The 16,464-nt window shown below is 45.3% G+C and overlaps 1 protein-coding gene and 1 non-coding gene across 4 annotated transcripts; both read left to right on the plus strand.

The window, feature by feature from the left end:
* Positions 1-537: 537 nt before the first annotated feature.
* On the plus strand, positions 538-8,629 carry EIF5 (eukaryotic translation initiation factor 5). 3 transcript variants are annotated; one of them, XM_043557077.1, is made up of 11 exons: positions 538-606; positions 1,835-2,114; positions 2,219-2,300; positions 2,573-2,745; positions 3,054-3,165; positions 3,987-4,129; positions 4,386-4,544; positions 5,070-5,231; positions 5,515-5,679; positions 5,948-6,082; positions 6,435-8,629. In XM_043557077.1, the coding sequence occupies exons 2-11, from the start codon at positions 2,043-2,045 to the stop codon at positions 6,522-6,524; spliced, it is 1,293 nt and encodes a 430-aa protein (XP_043413012.1). In that variant the 5' UTR covers positions 538-606; positions 1,835-2,042; the 3' UTR covers positions 6,525-8,629. The 3 variants fall into 3 exon arrangements, with proteins under 3 accessions (XP_043413012.1, XP_043413010.1, XP_043413011.1); XM_043557075.1 differs by lacking the exon at positions 538-606 and adding an exon at positions 838-951; XM_043557076.1 differs by lacking the exon at positions 538-606 and adding an exon at positions 1,200-1,446.
* On the plus strand, positions 3,503-3,626 carry LOC122469871. Its single transcript, XR_006293750.1, has one exon. It is a non-coding gene; the product is annotated as a small nucleolar RNA SNORA28 (small nucleolar RNA).
* Positions 8,630-16,464: the final 7,835 nt, after the last annotated feature.

Here is a 16,464-nt window from a genome sequence, read left to right on the forward strand (position 1 = left end):
CGGCATCGGACCTTAAAAGACAGCACTTGGGATGAAAGAGCCAGGCCCCCCCAATCATCACCGTCTGCCCAGGCCGAAAGGAGCAGGGAGGAGGAATAACTTCCGCCTCGAGGACCGACGACGGGCGTCCCCAGGGGACCGAAAGGGCAGCTAGGAACCCACTGGGGAGGCCGCGCGCCCGCCGCGAGGGGAACTCGGTGGGAACGCCGCGAAGCCAGGGCGGCGGGGGAAGGGAGTCAACCGCCATCGTCCCCCTCCCCGTCGCTCAAACCGACAAAGCGCGGCCCCGCGGCCAGCCCCCAGCCGCGGCCAGCCTGCTCTCGCGAGACCGCGAAGACCTCTGGGAAAGGCGGGGGGAGGGGAGGGCAGAGGCAGGAACGCCGGACCCGGGAGATGGGGGCGGGCTGAGGCGGCGAGCGGAGCCTCAGGAAGCAGGAGGGGCGGAGAAAGACGCGATTGACGCGGCACGTGGGCCAATGACGAGCGAGCTCGGGCGCACCTCGGGCCAATGAGCCGTGCGGCCTGGCGCGGGGGGCGGGCGCAGGGGCCGAGGGTAGCTTGAGCGCGGCGGCGGCGTTGTTCAGTCAGAGCGAGAACATTCCAGAGGTGAGTCCGGTGGAGGGGCGGCGGCCCCGCGCCCCCTCCCCAGTCCTCCCCGCCCCTTCGACCCCCGCGGGCCGCTGGCTGGCGGGGAAGGCGCCCCGACGCCCGCGGCTCACGGCGCCGTCTCTCCGCGCCAGGTCGCCAGGCCCCGGGCGCTGAAGGGTGTGGACCCCGGACGTCGCTGGGACAGCCCCTCCCCGCTGCTCGGCGGCGCCTGGCCCGGCCGCTGCTCGCTGCGCTGCTCCGCCGCCTCCGCCGCCCCTCCTCGGACTCGGGTTCACGCGCGCCTCACTTCATCCCAGTCCCGGGCGAGCAGCGTTGGGTTTATGTCTTTATTTGACGAAAACGGTGAGTCCGCCGGCGGGCCGGCGGGGAGATGGCGGCCGCACAAGATGGCGGCGCGCCGCGTGACCCGCGCGCGTGTGGCGCAGTTCGGGCGGGCCCCCGCGGCCCCCGCGCCCCCGCGCCCTGCCCTCCGCCCCGGCCCCCGCCCCCCTTCCTCCCTCGCTTCCCTCCCCCCTTCCTCGCTCCCGCCCCCCACTCCGCCCCGCGGGAGCGCGCCGCGCGGGCTGAGTCAGGCCTAATTGCTGCATTCATGAGTCATCGCTCGCTCGGGGGCGGGGGCGGCCCGGGCCGGCGCCCCTCGGCCGGTTTCGTTTCCCCCGCCGCGCCGAGGCCGGGCGGCGCACATGGCAGGGCGGCGGCGCGGCCGGCGGGGCCCGGAGCGGAGCCGGGGAGGAGAGGTCGAGGTCGCGCTCGGTCGCCGCCTCGCAGTCCGCGCGCACGGCCGCGAGCGCGCGCTTCCCGGTGGGGGTGGAGCGAGCGCCCGGTGCCGGAGGACGAGTCCGTAGTTTTCCGTCTCGGCGTGGGGGGTGGGGGAGGGAACCTGAGAAGTTTCTTCGCGAGACGGGCTAGGTTTGCAGAGCGCAGGCCCCGGTTCGGTCTCCCGGCAGCTGTTGAGATATGGCCGCTGCACGGAAGCGGACCTCCGACGGGCCGTGTGTTCGGCGTGGTGCGAGCCCGCGGCCGCCGGAGCAGCGCGGCGTCTCCCACCCTAGTCCAGGTGCAGGCCTGCTATGCCGCCACAGGTGTTCTGTGTTAGATGGGGTGCTGGCCGCTTCCCACGTGAGCTGGGTGCGCTCATGTAGCAGAATTAGGCGAAGGGAGGTGTCCTCGCGCGGGAATCCCGTTAAACGTCGGGGGGGGGTTGTGTGTTCTCTTTCTCTTTCAGAGCTGTTGCGCAGCCATTGGTACCTGTATTGGGGAAACATAGCATACAAACAAGAAGCTTACAGCCTCAGTGGCGAAAATTTTTTCATGTCAGAGACCGAGAACTCTTGCAGTCGTTTATGTCATCCCTTCTTCTCCAGACAGAAGATACCAAAAAGTTGCAATCAAAGATCTCTTCATCTTATTGATAAAGCCACTAATAAGCCAAAATGTCTGTCAATGTCAACCGCAGTGTGTCAGACCAGTTCTATCGCTACAAGATGCCCCGTCTGATTGCCAAGGTAATCCCGATCTTCGTAATGAGGCCTGAGCTCTTTTTGTAGATTTTAAAAGATTGCAGCTTCTGGGGCAGATAATGCAAAATTAAAGGTCTTTTTTTCTTTAGGTTGAGGGCAAAGGAAATGGTATCAAGACAGTTATAGTCAACATGGTTGACGTTGCAAAGGCGCTTAATCGGCCTCCAACGTGTAAGTAATGCCTCTTAGGAGGAGTCTGAAAAAAACATCAACGTAGAAATGACGAACTTTGTGGGTGTCTTGTTTCGGTTCTATGTTAATTAGTTTCGGGGTTAAGTGGAATCCTGGGGGTGAAAAACAACTGATGTACTAGTTGCTGTTAGGAGATAAAATTACCCAAGCAACACATTTTAACTCCACATAAAAGTGTAAAGAGTGACATTTGTATAAGGAGGAATGAGTAGCCAAAGATTTAGTTAACAGAACTTTTTCTCCCCCCATAGATCCCACCAAATATTTTGGTTGTGAGCTGGGAGCACAGACCCAGTTTGATGTTAAGAATGACCGTTACATTGTCAATGGATCTCATGAGGCGAATAAGCTGCAAGACATGTTGGATGGATTCATTAAAAAATTTGTTCTCTGTCCTGAGTGTGAGAATCCTGAAACAGATCTGGTGAGTGTTCTTGAGGGTTTTGTCACTAAGAGAAAAAGTCACCTATCTGCTTTTCTGATCAGTTCTGTGATTCCACCAAGTTCTGTTCCCGAGAAGGCAAAACAACTTCATTGGAAGTAAAAACCAGAAGCAACACGTTTTTTTAAAATACTTTCATACTCTTCTATGTAGATTATTTTTGTAAAAGATACCGTTTTTATGTTAAACGAGTTACCATCAGATACTTCAACACCTTGCTACTTGAAGAATTTTTGCTTTTTTATCATAGATGACATACTTGTTTTTAATCTTTGTTTCCTTTCTGGCAGCATGTCAATCCAAAGAAGCAAACAATAGGTAATTCTTGTAAAGCCTGTGGCTATCGAGGCATGCTTGACACACATCATAAACTCTGCACGTTCATTCTCAAAAACCCACCTGGTAAGTGTTCATGATGAACTTCTAAGATTTTAGCTTAAAAGCAACTGATGTTGGAAACAAAACTGAAGCTTTCTTGCTGTTACAAAATTAAAATATAAGGGATTTCTAATCTTTGCACCGTGTTATGTGGAATCTATGAGTTTGAAAGACTGCCAGTTAAACTCTTTGTTCGGTTTGTTGTTGTTGTTGTCGGTTTTTAAGATCTGTTCTTTTGGAACGGGAGAAGTAGATACTATAAAACAAACTGTTGGGATCCCAGCAAAAGATCTACTTCTGGAATACTGTTTTGTGAACTGGGGTCTTCGCTTTTTAAGCTTGAGTGGCTTTAGAACATTGCAAGCAACACTCTGTGTCAGATGATCGAAGTTGTCTGATGCAATTTGAGCTTGCTATAGCAAGAAAGTCTAACCTATTCCAGTGGTCTCTTCCATGAGACCGACTGTTATATAGACTTAAACAGCGTTCTAACTAAAGTGCGGTTGAGATAAGCCTTTGTTCAGGTTCATGGGGGGAGAGAGGGTCAGGAGTGCCAACTTTCGCTTAATTACCTGTTCTTTCTGAGGCACTACATCTTAATCTTTTCTAGTATTTGGGGGACATTCTCTTCTTACCCTGAGTGTTTTCACATATGAAATAATGGTAGATGAACTTGGTTTATGAGTCCTTTTTGAATTATTAAGTAGCATTGTGTTTGTGTATGGTTTTCTGAGGGGAACGTTCCAAAGCAAAAGGGGGCAAGGTTTTAAAGGTTCATGAGACACCATGAAGTGTTGTACACACTGTTGTATTAATTTTTCACTTCTTTTTTGGTTTTCCTGTAGAGAATAGTGACAGTGGTACAGGAAAGAAAGAAAAGGAAAAGAAAAACAGGAAGGGCAAAGACAAGGAAAATGGTTCCATGTCCAGCAGTGAGACCCCCCCACCACCACCACCAAATGAGATCAGTCCTCCTCCACATGCTGTGGTGAGTGCACAGTTGATGGTATGGTAGGCGCTAAAGTTGTGTAAAATACGATGCTTGGGTGACATGGGCAAAGAGAATGAAACTAGTCATAGTTACAACATTGCAACAGTATGTTAGGTTCCTGATCCTGTGGTTAGAAAAGCCTGATGTGTGTTTGTGGAAAATGAACCTGATGTCATTAACATGACTAGAAATCTGGCTTTTTTTTTTTTTTGTATTTTTAAGGTATTTGACCAACCATACTTGTTTTTAACAGGAAGAAGAGGAGGATGATGATTGGGGGGAGGATACAACTGAGGAAGCTCAAAGACGCAGAATGGATGAAATCAGTGACCATGCGAAAGTTCTGACACTCAGTGATGATTTGGAAAGGACTGTTGAAGAGCGGGTCAATATCCTGTTTGATTTTGTTAAGGTAAAGCAAGTTGCTTCAAGAGCAGTTAAACAATTACACGATCAAGAAATCAATTTTTTTCCAGCCTTGGGTTTTAAGGTATCTGTGACTAAGCTGGTTACTTGGCGAGTAATTTTTTCTCGAGCTGTCTTTTGAATACTCCGGTGCCAGGTTTATTTTTTCCATGTTTTGCTCAAAAACTTCTTGAAGGTGGTTCCAGGTACTATCTTTGGCGTGCACACAATCATTGAAAAGTCCTGAAACTGGGGTGCCTGGGTGGCTCAGTTCAGCGTTCCACTTCAGCTCAAGTCATGATCTTTTCATGAGTTCAAGTGCAGAGCCTGTTTGAGATATTCTGTCTCTGTCTCTCTCCCCCTACCCCCGCTTGCAGTTTCTCAAAGTAGATAAATTTTTAAAATGTGAATAAGTAAGTCCTGCAACTATAATAAATTAGGAAAAAGATCCTTGACAGTTGGAACTACTAACTGGCATCTCTAGAGCAAGATATCCCTCCAATGCACTGAACTGCTTCCTTTTTGTTTGCAGAAAAAGAAAGAAGAAGGTATTATTGACTCATCAGACAAAGAAATTGTTGCTGAAGCAGAAAGATTGGATGTAAAAGCCATGGGCCCTCTTGTTTTGACTGAAGTTCTTTTTAATGAGAAGATTAGAGAACAAATTAAGAAATACAGGCGCCATTTCCTACGAGTAAGCAAATTATTTTAGGTTCACAAATAAGATGAGAGCTGGGTGACCCTGGGAACGTTGTTCTCTGTCATACTAAAAATGGAAATGATTGACCTACCTCACAAGCACGGGAGTATCTGGAAAATGCTGTACATAGCTCCTTGTAGATAAAATAACACACAGGTCTTTAAGGGTTGACCGAATCACTGTTGAAGGCCAGAGCTTTAAGGAATGATACTGGGACGATTAATGTACTTTTAGTGCTGCTTTGAAAAATTGTTAATGCCAACGTGTTTATTTCCAGTTTTGTCACAACAACAAAAAAGCTCAACGGTACCTTCTTCACGGTTTGGAGTGTGTGGTAGCAATGCATCAAGCTCAGCTCATTTCCAAGATTCCCCATATCTTGAAGGAGATGTATGATGCAGATCTGTTGGAAGAAGAAGTCATCATCAGCTGGTCAGAAAAGGTGGGGAGTGTAGATACATAAACAGTCTCTTCAAGATGAGAAGTGTCGACCGCTGTTGGGGGGCTCTTTTGGAAGAAGTAACTTCTAATACTTCTACGTTGAAATACTGTCCCTGGGATAACCCGTAGGTGATTCCCACCTGGCGTTGAGTCCAGATTAGGATGTGACCCAGTCCCTTCAAAGAGCTGAATGTGGGCAATTCTATGAGTGACTCAAAAATTATTTTTTAGATTCCTCAACTAAGGAAATTGTATTGAACGTTTTTTAGGCGTCTAAGAAATATGTTTCAAAAGACCTTGCCAAAGAGATTCGTGTCAAAGCGGAACCATTTATAAAATGGTTGAAGGAAGCAGAGGAGGAATCTTCTGGTGGTGAAGAAGATGATGAAGATGAGAATATTGAGGTAAATAGTGTTAGAGGTGGGGGTTTGGGAAGTTTAGAATGGCAGTCTTGGGTAACTGAAAATCTTTGGTAAGTGAAATCTCTCGATTTGATTGGCAATAATCTATGAATGCTCAAAGGTAACAGCAGGTTGAGTATAGAGGGGCTAGTTGTGTATGAAAATTAAAATGTTAGGCCATAGAGGGAGAACTTGGTTTTCACATGACAAAAACTTAGAAAAAATAAAGTCTGTGTTTGGGTAGTTTTTTTTTTTTTTTCCTTATTGACCATCGATTTGTACTACTATTATTACTTTTTATAAATAGGTTTACTGGGACAGAAATTTACAGTAAACAAAAAATTTGTTTTATCAGGTGGTGTATTCGAAGACTGCCAGTGTACCTAAAGTTGAAGCTGTGAAGTCTGACAACAAGGATGATGACATTGATATTGATGCCATTTAAAGGGGTGGGTGCAGCCCAGCTTAACAGTGTAATGCTGCAAATCTTTCTGCATCATCAGCCAGAAGTGCAACATGTATGTGCAAAAGCTAAAACGGCTTAACATCATGCTACACTTTCTACTAAAAATGTATTGCTGTGAGTGGTCTGTAATTAAGCCCAACAAGACATCTAGGGAGTCCATACACATATCAGTGAGCAGATATAGTTTGCTTATTTATAGCATGTTTCTTTTTGAAAAATTAGTGGTGGACACATTTGGATCACATTTATACAGTTAAAAAATAAAGATTTGATTTTGGTCATTCTTAAGATTTTGGCTCTGAATGACTTACGCTGAAATGGCTCCTTAAAATACTGCACCATCATTAACCTGATAGGACTCTTGGAGCCTGTTAGATATTGTTAGATGCTGAGACTGTAAAGGTGTCTTCAGCAGAATGTAAACATAAGCTTACTTATAATTCTCTGCAGCCATTGAGAAATAAGTACTTTCTGAGTGTTCAGTCCCTCAAATTGGCATCTGGTAATGTACATTCTTCTCATGCCAAGGTGGACTGATAATCAAATGGCAGCGTGACATCTTTATCTTACTGAGAAGTAAAAATGACCTGAGTGTCCTATAAATAATTTTAAGAGCAGGTTTTGAAACTTGAATTGTGTTTTTTCAGTTCGTGTATACTTACCCCAAATTGTAGTCTTTGGAGTCATGTGCATTGCACGTTGGATGAGCCAGGGGAATTATTACATTAACAAATAAGCATTTTACGTGTATGTAGCTGTTGCTTTATACTGAGAAAATTTTGAAACTAAGGTGTGGTTATATAGTAAGCTATGACTTTATTTGGGGGAAGCAGGAAAAGGTGCACTTAATCTCTAGCAAAATGAGCATAATTTTTCAACTCTTATTCTTAGGGTTTAATTATAATTTCAAATGTTTTAGGCATACTGTATCTTTTGTTCATTGTGGATTTCTTCCTGATAATATGGTTTGTTTAATGCCTTTTACATGTGGATACTTAGTAGCTTAATGCTTTTTAGGTTTTGGTTGCTATCTTGCCAAAATAAGTGTTACTGTGTCTCAAACATGATTCCCCCCCCCCCCAAAATGTTTTATTTAAAAAAAAGCTAAGAGCATACTTCCAGTTAAAGCCTATATTTTGGTGTAAGACTTAAGGTGTTTTTTATTTCATGTTGAATATAGCCAGACACCCAAGAAGTCTGATGATGGTCACTGAATACAGGTTACTGGGGCCTGACCCAGCCCATCCTGAGATTTAGATTTGGAAATAACTTGCTGGTGAATTCTTGGCTCAGTTAGCTGGTCAAACTCATTTGACGTGGGTTATGGCTATATCAGAAATTCTCTTCAGGGGAGAAACTTGTTCCATTTATTCCTTTCCACAAAGTACACTAGGAATCAAAAATTCAAAGGGTTAATTTTGTTGGGAGCACTGTCTTGCATCGCTTTTTTCTGTGATCCATCTTCACAGATTATAATGAGACCTTAATAAATGTATCTAAGAATTTTTCACATTGGAAATTATATAAACATTTGGTATAATAAAATCTTGTTAGCTTGATGTTTTAAGGAAGTAAAATCAAGTAATCTGTCTGCAAATTGGTCTCTCTCTGCCTTTCAGTCAATATTGAGTGAAGAAGCACCTACCAGGAGGGAATGTGCTCTGTCACACCAAAGAGATGAGATTTTTGCAAACTTGTATCTTACATAGGTTACAATTCTTTGCCATAGGCGATTTTGCTTTCATTATCTGAAATTCTGTAGGAGTTGGTGGTGACTTAGGCCAAGTTGCATTCAACATACCCAATGTCAAGCTAATAGGGTTTTGTTATGGAGCTTTCTTCTTCTCCCCTACCCTCCTTCTTTTAATCTGAAAGAAAACCCATTCGGGCTTCTAAACACTATTTTGGCTGAGACCAGTATTCAGTCTGGTGCCAAACCTAGAATGGAATTCAAATCCACATAATAAAAATTTTACCCATAGAAACTATCTTAGTAAGTTAATCCTTGCTTTAATCTATTCAACGGTTTTAAAATTTCCTGTTTTAAACAGCTACATTACTTGATTAAAACAATGTTGAAATTATATTTTGTCTTTGCTTTAATATTAAAATTAGTCTAGATTTTTATTTTATATGATTGGAGCATTGAACTCTGCCCTGTTTTGTAGCTGCTGGTTTGGATTTGTGTTGGGATGTTTTACTTCCATGGTTGCAAGTCCCACTCACAAAACACACACTGCCTCATTACTGTGGGTCAGTGACTTTCCCTAGGTCTTGTATTCCTGTCCTGTAACCCAAAGTAATTACAAACTGAAAAGTTCTGCCTTAATCTGAGTTCTTGAAATTTCTTCAATTACTTTGGGGAATTGAGGTGTTAAGTGTATAGTCCTGTAACTGGACTATACAGTTTTTATCTCTAGTTAAGAAAGGGAAACGGGTGCTTGAGGGGCTCAGTTGGTTAAGCGGCCAACTTTGGCTCAGGTCATGATCTCAGGGCTCGTGAGTTCTAGCCCTGAGTCGGGCTCTGTGCTAAACAGCTCAGAGTCTGGAACCTGCTTTGGATTCTGTGTCCCATCCCCCCCGCACTCTGTGTCTCTCTCTCAAAAATGAATAAACGTTAAAGAATTTAAGAAAGGGACATAGAGGAGATTTTTCTCTAAACAAGTCCTTTCTGGAATCGATGAACCTCTGGTTTGAGAAGGGAAAGAGGTATTCTTTTAATACAGTGCTTTCCATCTCGGGCTATGCTGCAGTCGTCCGTGTCCCCCCCCCCCCCCCCCCCATTTACTCCAGGGCAGTAAGCACTGAGTATAAGCCTTTGATCTGAAGAGAACTTTGAAATAAAAGCTGGTCGTCTTAAAAGTGGAAAATCTAGAAGGGTACTGGTCAAAAAGAGACTTCTTGCTGCATTTTGTGTCTCTTAAAGATGTTTTTGGTTTTGTTTTTTTATGTTTGTTTTTGAGAGAGCGTGGGGAGGGGGGGCGGGGAGAGGGGGGAGACACAGAATCTGAAGCAAGATCCAGGCTCTGAGCTGTCAGCACAGAGCCTGACATGGGGCTTGAACTCAACAAACCGCAAGATCATGATCTGAGCCAGAGTCGGATGCTAAACTGAGCCACCCAGGCGTCCCCTTTGACTTTTAATTGACAGACTATAGGGGCACCTGGGTGGCTTGTGTCCAATTTCTGCTCAGGTGTGATCTCACAATTCATGGGTTGGAGCCTGCTTCGGATCCTGTGTCTTTTCTCTTTGGCTCCTCCCCTGTTCACTGCCTGTCTCTCACTCACTCTCAAAATCTCTTTTTTGAAAACATGACAAGATAAAGCAGAGTGATATGGGCAAATAACTTGGCAGAGGTCTCGAGGCTGGCTTATGCAGTCTCTGTAGTTGACCCTGTGAGCCTTTGCTCTTAGAAGGCTGGGGGCTCAGGTTTTATGTCCACCTGCAGTAGGACTCTGTACTCCAGCCCTAATACCTGGTGGTTTACAGCCAGAAAACTGGATCATTCTGTGTACTAGAATATGGGGAGAATAGCTACCTGCAGAGACGTTTTCCTCAGAACCTAGACTGGGGGAATAGTGTTAGGATCTCAAAACAGACCTGGGAAGGGTCCGAGTTGCTCCAGTGCCTGCTATTGGGATACTATTCATTCAGTGAGGCTTTTTTATACTTATTTGCATATTTATTTTCGAGGGTGCGAGTGAGCACAGGGCAGAGAGAGAAGTGGGGCTTAAGCTTATCCAGTGTGAGACTCAAACTCATGAACCATGAGATCATGACCTGAGCTGAAGTCAGATGCTTAACAACTGAGCCACCCAGGCACCCCAGTGAGCTCTTTTTAAGGGGCATATTCACGTGGGCTTTGGAATCAGACCTGGATTCCAGCCTGGGCCTCTCTGGGAGACTTCTCCGTAGTAGAGATGGTAACTCCACCATGCAGCACTTAAAATTCTGATGGAAGCCTAATAATGTCAGTGGAGGGATTCTTGCCGGGCTGGGGCAGATAGGGAAAACTGGTCTTGTCTGAAAGAAGGGGATAGAAGGGTAATGTGTGTCCTGGGATCTCCAGACATCGGAAGCAGGGATCAGAGTAGACTGAGGAGAGCAGTGAGTAGCTAGAAGTTATTTTTAAGCTACTGAACAGTTGAAGGGAAGCCCTGTGGTTAAGCAGCCATTAGTGTGCCATAGGTGATTACTACGAGCAACATTTATTCTGCAGTGGTACTCCGACCAAGCCAAGTCTATGGCTGAGGACAGTTCCTGGGCCTACTGGGATCCTGTAACAGCTGCAGACAGCACCCTGAACCAGTAGCTAGCTCAGCCTGTCACCTCTCCGAACAGAGTGAGTGGAGCACCTCCCATCAGCACTGTCATGGGGTAGCACTAAGGTGGTGCCGGCAACATTGAAGCCCCCAGCCCAAGATGAACAGGAGTGAGGAGTTCAGGGCCAGTGGGTGAAGCTGGGTCACGTCTAGTACTAGCAGTCTTGTAACTGGAGGAAGAAGCGTCATTCCAAAGTATCCAGTGGGGTTGGTAGTGCAGGTATTAACATGCACCTCATAGGAAGAAATAAGCCCGGAGAGTAGAGAACTGTCCTGAGGTCCTGTGGCATACCCACACAAGCTGGACCCCAACATTTCTGCCTAAGTGAACTGTGCCCTATCCAGCTTTCAGGTCTTTGTTGCACTGTGAGGGACTTAATGCAGAGATAAGGAGGAACTTTGTTCCTTAAGATGGTTTGTGCAGGGAAGACAAGATGACAGATTGCTTGACGTTGATTGAAATTTACACTGAATGGACTAGAGCCATCAGAAGCAGTCTCCCAAAGGAAGGGCACCATTCCCTCAGGTACCCCAGCAGATCCTTTAGCTCCTGACCTGCGTCAGACCTTGGGCAAGCTTGCATTGTTCCCGACCCTGGAGGAGTTCCCAGACCAAAGCACACACGGGAGAGGGGTAGAACTTGAGAGAGAAAATGACTGGGGACTTGACTGTCTGAAATTAAAAGCAGCATCACTTGAGGATGAGTATGAGTAGAAATGTGGAAGGGAGGGCCCTTCCCTGAAGTGGACTGCAGCAGATGAGGCTGGAAGCAGTGGGACATCTGCAAAGTCAAGCCCTTGAAGCTTTATAAGGCTGCAGGAACAATTCTATTTGCATTCTCCTGTAGGGGCAGCTAAGCCACTGGGAGTCCAGGAGGGAGTGGAGGGCAGTCCCATGGCTGACACCCAGCAGTGGAGGACTGGTCAGACAAGGATGCACTTTTATTTATCCTGGGAAGTTTGGGGTCTCCAAACAGCCTTGTCTGTTGAGTCCCAGTGCCCCAGATTGGAGAGAGCAGGCCCAAACCCCTTTCCCAGAGGGAGCAGAATCAGAGCACCCATGAATGCTAGAATTTCACCCTCCTTAGACCAGGTGTCCCATTTGGAGTTTGGATAAAGGCCCACACCCAGCAGGAGGTCCCTGGAGCGTCAGGGCCTGAGTGGACACAGAGTTTTTATATTGTGGCTGCTAGGTCAAGGATTGTTCTCTAGTGGCAGGGTTGGGGACCTCCAACACTGAAGAAAATTTTCTAGACGTAACTACAAGCTGTTTTGATTGAAAACTTTGCCCAGACGTGGAGGATGGTTTTCCAAGGAGTCACATGATAATGGTATTGGGAATGTCACACAAGTCTCGACTTCTGAGGACCCAGAGATTGCTGCAGTTTGGCGTTGTGGACATACTGTAGCAGTCAGGGCTCCAGGCAGCTGTGCAAGACAGCATCCCTCCAGGGTGCTGCCCACCTGTCTGCGTCCCTGGGTTTCTCTTTTTCTGTCCACTGCCCATAAGTTTCCTGGTCCCCTAGAACTGTACTCCTCGTGACTTGGCTTTCTCATGGTGCCCTGCGTTCGTGAAGCTTCTATTCCTTCAGTTCTTAAACCTGATGTGAATTCCTGACAGGCTGTGTCTGATACACTCCACAGCTTCTCAACATTTCTATCAGGTTTGTTCACTTGCAGCTGTTGTAGGCTCTGTTGGCAGCTCCAGTTTACTGTGGCTAAGGGAGGACAGAGTGTCACAGGGATTTGAAATGTGGCTCCCGGAGGTTGCTTTACAATAGGGGATGGTGATTGGAGTCCTCCGGGACCTCTGTGATACATTGCCTTTCACTGGAATCCATTTCCTCCATTACTAGCAGGTTCCGAGGATGTCTACTGAGGACATTTGCTGCCTCATCTAAGCAGTTAACCAAATAGCAAGTGGACGCTGCCCTTGTGTGAACATACCCTGAGAAGAGGCTACAGGCCCTGCCACAGAGATCTCACATCTGATAGGGGAGCCAGGGTGGGCCAAAAGGACCCTGTCCTCCAAGTAGCAGGGATCTGTTCTAGGATTGCAGCCTCTGGTCAGAGTGCAAAGAGAGGCCGTTGTTGCACCTCCCCCCATTGTTGCAAGCCCCTCCCCTTCAGGCTAACATGACTTAACAGGGGATGTAAAGAGAGAGTACCCCCACCACCTTCAATTTTCTCATCTTTGCCCTTTTTTTGCCAGATAACAGACTGATGTATGAAAGCAACTGAATTTACAAGGGAAAAATAGAAAGTGTACATGCTCAGGGAAAAGCTTGGTCTGAAAAGAGCTGAGGTTTATACGTAAGGGGCACCTGGGTGGCTCAGTTGGTTAGGTATCTGACTCTTGATTTCGGCTCAGGTCATGATCTTGTGGTTCGTGTGATCAAGCCCTGCACTTCGGGCTCCCAGCTAACAGCACAGAGCCTGCTGGGGATCCTCTGCTCCGGCCCCTGCTTGTGCTCAAACACACACTTTCTCTCAAAAAAGTTTATACCTCAGGATGACCCTTGGCACAGAGACCATCTATAACTGAACATAACATGTAATTTGAAATGGTAACAACCCAGCAAGCCCTGGGGATGGAAAAGAATCTGATTTCCAGAGTTAACACTTGGTTAAATTCAAGTATCCACCATACAACAAAAACCTTACAAGGTATACAAAGAAATAGGAAACAGGAAAGTATGTCCCATTCACAAGGTTAAAGAAAGCAAACAATCTCTGAAAAAGACCTAATAGATCTTCTGAACAAAGTATTTAACCATCTTAAAGATACTCAAAAAACTAAAGTAAAATTTGGAGAAAGTCAAGACAGTTTCTAAACAATAGAAATATCATTAAAGATAAGAAAACTAAAAAGATGTTGGAGCAGCCAAAAAGTACAAATGAAAAATTCTCTACAGGGATTCAAAGGCAGATGTGGGCATACAGAAAAATTCAGCAAGCTTAAAATACTGAAGAAATTATTGAATCAAAACAACCAATAGATCTAAGAAAATTGAGCAGAGCCTAAGTGACCTGTGGAACAGGAACACCAGTAAGAGGACCAACCTATGCATTGTGGAAGTCTCAGAAGGAAAAGAGAAAGGGACAATATTTGAAGAAATGCTGGCTGAAGTTTTCCCAAGGTAAACCAGACATGACGTTCAAACATCCAAGAAGCTCAGCAGAGTCCCAAGTAAGAGACTCAGACCCACACTGAGACGCGTTATAATCAAACTTCAAAAAACAAGAGAATCTCGAAAGCAAGAGAACAGGGACTCCTATATACAGGGATCATTTCCACCACCACCTCCATAAGATGTCTCATCAGAAACCATGTAGGCCAGAAGGTTGATACATTCAAAGTACTAAAAGAGAAAGTAAATTGTAGTTAGAAGTGAGGGCAGAAATCCAGCATTCCCAGAAAACCAAAAGCTGAGAAGGTTTGTTAACCACCAAACTTGCCCTGTAAGAAATGCTCAAGGGATGCCTGTAGGGTGAAGTGAAAAAATACTAGACATAAAAATCTTTTCTTTAAATAAGGTAAATGGGAATTAGAAAAACTATTGGACTCGTAACTCCACTTTATTTTCTACATGGTTTAAGAGAATAGATTTAAAAAATATTAATTGGGCACCTGAGTGGCTTGGTTGAACTTCTGACTTCAATTGAGCATCCAGCTTCTGGTCAGGTCATGATCTGGTTGGCGAGTTCAAGCCCCGAGTCTGGTATGCTGCTGTCAGGGTCAGGGCCCACTTCAGGTCTTCTGTCCCTCCCTCTCTGCCCTTCCCCCACTTGCACTCTCAAAAAAATAAACAACTAGTATTACTGTAACTTTGTTTTCTAACTCCAATTTTTATTTTCTGCATAATTTTTTTAAGTTCATTTATTTTGAAAGAATCCCAAGCAGGCTCTGTGCTATCAGTACGGATCCCTGGATCCCGACATGGGGCTTGAACCCAGGAATCCATGAGATCGTGTCCTGAGCCAAGATCAAGAGTCAGTCATTTGACCGACCAAGCCAGTCAGGTGCCCCTGTTTTCTACATAATTGAAGAAACTAATGAATTTTAAAGAATTATTACTTTGTTTTTGGACACTACTTTGCATAAAGATGTAGTTTTGTGACAGTTGTTAATTGACGGGGTAGGGAGAGAAACAGTCTTTGTAAATTAGTGAATTTAAGCTGGTATTAATTCAAATTAGAATGTTACAACTTTAGGACGTTAAATGTAATCTCTCTGGTAATCTCAAAAAAATATATAGAATATGTACAACAGAAAATGAGAAAATAATTTAAACATTTAACTACAAATATCACCTAAACACAAAAGATCACAGTAATGCAGGAAATGAGGGACAATAGAGCTTTAACGTATACAGAAAACGGCACAATGACAAAATTGTCTTTACCAGTATTAATTTAAACGTAAATGGGTTAAACTCTAATCAAAAGAGGGATTGGCAGAATAAATAAAAACACATGATGGCAACTACACGCTATAAAGAGACTCAAGATCCAAGCCCAAATAGATTGAAAGTGAAAGAATGGCAAAGGATACTCCATGCAGATAGTAACCCATAGAGATAGGGGATGATTATGCTAATATCAGACAAAATAGATTTTAAAACAATAAAGGTTATAAAAGGAAAAAAGGACATTATATATTAATGAAAGTGTCAATACAGCAAAAAGAACAATTATAAACATTGGCACAACTAATAACAGACCAGGAAAATTTATGAAGGAAGGGGTGTGCAGGTGACTCATTTGGTTAAGTGTCTGACTCTTGATTTCAGCTCAGATTGGTTGTGATCTCCTGTTCCACCGTCATGAGATTGAGCCCCATCTGGGGCTCTGCGCTGACAAATGTGGAGACTGCTTGGGATTCTCTCTCCCTTTCTGCCCTTCCCCAGCTCGCTCACTCACTCTCAAAATAAATAAAAATCTATGTGAAGGGAAAACAAAGAATTGAAGGTAGAGTTCTACGGTAGTAGATGGGGACTTTAACACCCCACTCTCAATAATAGAATGACCAGCCAAAGTAAGGAAATAAAGGATTTAACACAGCACATAAACCAACTAGATCTAACTGAAATTTACAGACCGTTCCACCCAACAACAGCGCACACTTTTCAAGTGCACATGGGACATTTTCTAGAATAGGCTATCCGTTAGGATATAAAATAAGTCTCAGTATAGGTAAAAGATCAGAGGAGTGCCTGGGTAGCTCAGTTGGTTAAGCGACTGAGTTGCTTTCAACTCAGGTCATGATCTGGTTCATGAGCTCAAGCCCCACATCCAGCTATCTGCTGTCAGTGCAGAGCCCACTTGGAATCCTCTGTCCCCGCCCCCCCCCCCCCCCCCCCCACTCATGCTCAGGCACTGTCTCTCAAACTTTTTAAAAAGTAAAACTAAGGGGTACCTGGGTGGCTCAGTGGGTTGAGAATCCAACTCTTGATTTCAGCTCAGGTCGTGATCTCGACCTGAGCTGAGCCCCATGTAGGGCTCTGCACTAACTGCAGAGCCTGCTTGGGATTCTCTCCCTTTCTCTCTGGCCCTCCCCTGCTCATGCTTTCTCTCTCAAAATAAATAAATCTACAT

This window comes from Prionailurus bengalensis, chromosome B3, assembly GCF_016509475.1.
Source record: "Prionailurus bengalensis isolate Pbe53 chromosome B3, Fcat_Pben_1.1_paternal_pri, whole genome shotgun sequence".
Classification (NCBI taxonomy): domain Eukaryota; kingdom Metazoa; phylum Chordata; class Mammalia; order Carnivora; family Felidae; genus Prionailurus; species Prionailurus bengalensis.

Coding starts and splice junctions, on each gene's coding strand:
- EIF5 (XM_043557077.1), top strand. CDS start 2,043: ATGTCTGTCAATGTCAACCGCAGTGTGTCAGACCAGTTCTATCGCTAC. Junction 2,301..2,572: donor GCTTAATCGGCCTCCAACGT/GTAAGTAATGCC, acceptor CTCCCCCCATAG/ATCCCACCAAATATTTTGGT. Junction 3,166..3,986: donor CATTCTCAAAAACCCACCTG/GTAAGTGTTCAT, acceptor GTTTTCCTGTAG/AGAATAGTGACAGTGGTACA.